At 37.8% G+C, this 5058-nt stretch overlaps 1 protein-coding gene across 1 annotated transcript; it reads left to right on the top strand.

Annotated features, from left to right (window-relative positions):
- Positions 1-2964, top strand: LOC310937268 (thiosulfate:glutathione sulfurtransferase; the record flags this gene model as incomplete). Its single annotated transcript, XM_083901498.1, has 5 exons — positions 1-162; positions 358-464; positions 1389-1511; positions 1643-1805; positions 2904-2964. Exons 1-5 carry the CDS (start codon positions 98-100, stop codon positions 2962-2964), a joined length of 519 nt encoding a protein of 172 aa, XP_083757624.1. The 5' UTR covers positions 1-97.
- Positions 2965-5058: the final 2094 nt, after the last annotated feature.

The following is a 5058-nucleotide window of genomic DNA, read 5'->3' as shown; positions in this document are numbered from 1 at the left end:
AGTAGCGGCTCCTGCAGTAAAGTGGACGGAGAAGTTCCCGTGATTTAGTTTTTTCTTTTAAAAGGTGAAGTTTCTCGCTCTCAACGACTCTACAAAGATGGCGACGACGTTGACGCAGTTACCTCCGGTCAATGCTGCGTCTCTGTGCATCTATGTCCTCATGTAACAACTTTGTTATTATACTGTATTTTTTTTTATGGTGAATTATTGATGTGTTTTGGTGTAAATGTGTAGATTACAGCGTGGATTACACTTTAAATTGTAGTAATGTTTAGTTTAAAATGTTGAAGCAGAAGTGAGGACAGTGAGGACGTGAGTTTACGTCATCATCGTGCTGTCCTGTCTCCTGTCACGTAGTTTCTCACATGTTGCTGCGGGGATTACCTGCAACTCTGGACCGACCTATGGTGCGATTCTACGGACTTCTACAACAAGTCCTGCATGCCGCGAAACCTTTGTACATGGTAAAAACAATATATATATTATAGTTATTATCTCATGTAATAGATGTGTTTCCACATTGTAAGGACTGCAGGCTCGGGATCCATTGTTTTGTTTTGTTAGATATAGATGTTATTATTGTTAGATACAGATGTTATTATTGTTAGATGCAGATGTTATTGATAGAGACAGATGTTTTTATTAGAGACAGATGTTATTGTTAGATACAGATGTTATGATTGTTAGATACAGATGTTATTGTTAGAGACAATTCTTTTATACAAAAAGAATTGTTTCTTTTATACAACCTTTTATAGAACGTTCTCTTTTGGTTCCCATAATGTTCCCCTAATGTATTGTTGACTCTTTTGTTTGATATGGAAAATGATGGGTGCTTTCAACACAAGTTATTACCTGGAATATAGGCTTAAAATAGCCAAAAGGTACATTTTAATCATTTAAAAGTGTAATTTACACCTCAGCTGCAGTGGAACTTGGAACATAGAGCATTTAGGCAGATTTTTCCTATTAATATATTAAAACATATATACAGAGGCTTTAGGAATAGAGTGTAAGATCTAATATTAACAACCATCTGGAAATGTCACATTTCAAAGTTTTTATGAACAAAAATAGAAGAAAAATTGTCTATTTTGTGGCATCTGAGTCACAAATCACTACCCCCTTTTATTTCCCGTCTTGCCCTGAGCTATGGTGCAATTTTACGGCCTTTTACAAGACCTCAAGTCCTCCGTGTTGGGAAACTGTTGACCACGGTAAAAAAAATATTCAAGTTCTTATGGGCAATGATGGTGCAAAACACCTGCTGCTTTTGACCTGCAGGCAACACAGTTCTCATAATATGCCATGTTATTACCTGGAATAGGCTTAAAATTGGTACATGATTTGAGTCATTTAAAAATGTAATTATGTTTCCACCACCTCAGATACAGTGGTGACCTACTCACAGCTCAAGGCCATGTTGTCCACCGGTGACATTCAGCTGTTTGACGTGAGGAGTCCCACGGAGTTCGAGGCTGGACACCTCCCAACTGCTGTCAACATCCCACGTCAGTGATAACATTCAAGAGCTCTTCATTGTCATGATGTGTTCTTTGACCCTGAAGACGCACAAGAAGACACAGCGTTATAATAAATATGTGCATTTATGTTCCTTGTGTGTGTGTCGGTCAATAATCAGTGGACAACATTGAAGAGTCTCTGAAGCTGTCCCCAGAGGAATTTGAGCAGATGTTTCGAGTGAAGGCTCCTGGGAAAAGCGACACCAACATTGTGTTTCAGTGCAAAAGTGGAAACAGGAGCGCCACAGCGCTGGACATCGCCTGTCTGCTGGGATTCAACAGGTAAATAACAGCAGGGATTGTAGGATTGAGGACCATATTAGTAGCAGGAGTTTAATTAAATTAAGCAACAGATAAATTGTTGTTGTCCACACTCTTAGAAATAAGGGTTCCAAAATGGTCCTTCTACAAGGGCTGAGGTTCTACCTGGAACCATTTGCTTCTGAAAAATCCTTTCCCGAAGAAAGGGTTTTTCAAAGGTTCTTGGTAACACTAATGGTTCTAGTAAGAACCATTTTGATCCAGAGAACCCTTTAATTTCTAAGAGTGTACCATCTACACAGGTCAATTTAAATGCTTAATACTGATTAAGTGTGTCAGGCCAATACTGAATCCAGTAGCCTAACAATAAGCATCGTTTTGGGGGTTTACTGTCAAAAGACCTTGTACACTCATGTTTTTGTGTTTTTAATCTTTCCACAAAGTTCTTGCAGCAGTGCCGTAAGTAGATCATTCTCACAACAACAAAAACACCAGGATCTGAGGAGGTTTATCTGAATCTGACTGTGCATTTGGACTCAAAGTTAGCACTAACAAAGTCATGTAATGGTTTCTCATAACCACAGTAAAAATTCTCTCTCTCCCAAGCGTGTTTTTCCCCTCTGGATGTTATGCAAATTAACTATTTCTCATTTAGGAAAGCAAATATTTTAAGACAATCACACCGACCACTCCCTTAAGCTAACTTTACTTCATTTAACCCTTAGAACACAGAGCATTTAGGCTGAAACGTATATACAGAAGCTAAGAATGTGTAATATATAGTGTCTTTTATCCTATTGCAGAACAACATATAGGCAATATTATGAAATTATTTATTGTAATAATAATATGTTACATTTCAAAGTTCTCTTCGCTCATTTTTATGAACAAAAATAGAAGAAAAACTATTTCGTGACTTCTGCACAAGTATCACTACTCCTACTTTAAAAAATATATATATTCCACGTAGAATTAATCATAACTTTGACTCGACGACACATAAGAACACGCTATCTTTTAAAGTCTGAAGATGCAGCACTGAATTTCTACTGAATGCATTCAAAAAACCAAACAACTGAGAAAAATACTTAATTTTTCCTTTTTTTATGTTTCCCTCAGAGCGAGACATTATAAAGGAGGCTACACCGAGTGGATAAAGCGAGAAGAAAGGTCACTCTGAATTGTGCAATTTATGTATTTATTGTCCCCTTACTTTACGTTAAAATCACAGCGGAATAGGACATATATGCAGAAGACGTGTTCAGTTACTGTTATCTGTACCAGATTTACGGGTTGAATTCACACTGAGTAAATACTACATAGATATTGATGTACTTTGATTGTTTTTTCACAGCTTTTAACTTGTAATTGTGTGCGATTATTGATTCCAGAATGTATGAGAAAATAATGTGAAATTAAAGTCTGTTCCGATATTTTAACAGTTATATCATGATTTTCTGGCAAAATTTAACTTACAAATGGTAGAATAATAACAAGAAACGTTCAGGTGTTTACAGGAGTGTTGTGCAAGTTATTAAGTACATGTATACAAGTCTATTTTGATTTTACAGGAAGTGTTTCTTATTCCAAACTGTGCACTAAATTTAATTTGTAACATGATTTTTTTGCACTGACCTAAATGAAGGAAAAAAATAAAATAAATACAATAGTTTCTTTTTGTAAAGAAAAACACTGCAACAGTTTTCTTTCAGGGCCACTAGATGGCAGCATTGTTTCACACAACGTTGAAAAAAACTTTGTCTTTTTTCCCCCCATTTCCATCCCAACCTGTCCTTTATCATTACTGCAGTGATCCCTGCTTAGGCCTGACCTTCACATTGTATTAGTCCAGACAGTTATCGGCCCTGTGAGTAACAGCTCAGTGAGCGACTGTCAAAACCTCGATTGGCACAAGGTCTGTGCATCCCTCACGCAGAAGGAAAGTAGAACCGACTTCACCCTCTCTCCACCTTTCCATCATTTCCCCCCAACTGACGCGGCTATTTGTAAAAAAAAAAAAAACATCAACAGTTCAGTAGAGGTGAGCGTGTTATTGCAAATATATCTTTTGTGACGACATTCTGGCTGGTCCTCACGACTTTAAAGGGTTTTCTCAAGCTTAGACTTGACTTGGTTTCAGGGCAGCGGTGTCCAAACTTCTTTTTAACGGATCCAGATTTGATCATGTGAAGTTTTCCGGGAGCCAACGGTCCATTCAGACCTTTTTTAACAGTAAAAGTTAGTGACTAATGCACTGTTTTATCATCATTTTATGTAATGTTCACTCGTAGAAATAAAAGTGCTAAGTAGAACCATATAAGGTTCTTCTGCTTGTCCTCATAGGAGAACCCTTTTTGGCTCCAGGTTTATTCAGGAAAGGGGTTTTAAAGGGTTCTCTGGATCAAAATGGTTCTTACTGGAACCATTAATGTTACCAAGAACCCTTGAAAAACCCTTTCTTCGGGAAAGGGATTTTCAGAAGCAAATGGTTCCAGGTAGAACTTGTAGAAGGACCCTTTTGGAACCCTTATGTCTAAGAGTGTAGGCAACGGAACTAAATCGAAGCCAGTGTTATCTGGAGTCAGATAACATGATAACATAACTAATAATACATTATAAAACCGAAACAGGTCAGTGTGAGAATTAGGTTTAGGATATGGCTTAGGTCAAAGGTCAGGCATGTACATGTCATGTTTTTACTGACACTGACCTTGTCAGGACCAGTCGTCCTCACTGAGACCAAAAACCCAGTCCTAATGAGACAGATCATAATTTCTGAGGAACTGGTTTACATTGAGGACTCATATTTGATAATAGGATATTATGTCGACGAGTGTCCTCACCAAGCATGCTGTACAAAAATGTGTGTGTGTGTCTGTGACATTTTCGGGACCAGTCGTCTGAGGCAATTATTTTTGAGGCTCTGCATAAAGTCAGGATTAAATGGTGACTTGTGGTTAATTTGGGGTTAGACATTAACCGGTGATGGTTAAAGGCTTAAAGACGTGAATGAGGGTTTAATTGTGCTGTCAAAATGGAATGGAAGTGGAGTGCAGAGTTCCTCATAAGAACAGCTATGCAAGCCTGTGTGTGTGTGCCTGGTATTCCTTATGTTATGGGGACAAAAATCTACATTCATTTTAAGGCGAAGACATGTTTTAAACTTAGTTATGGTTCAGGTGAGAGTAAGTCTCTAGGATATGACTGAATGTAAGTACATAAAATGTCCCCTGAAGTCATGAAAACCAGTGTGCGTGTGTGTGTGTGTGTGTGT

This window comes from Microchirus variegatus (genome assembly GCF_963457635.1).
Source record: "Microchirus variegatus genome assembly, chromosome: 15".
In the NCBI taxonomy this organism is placed as follows: Eukaryota; Metazoa; Chordata; class Actinopteri; order Pleuronectiformes; family Soleidae; genus Microchirus; species Microchirus variegatus.
This window is presented reverse-complemented; position numbering and strand designations above follow the sequence as displayed.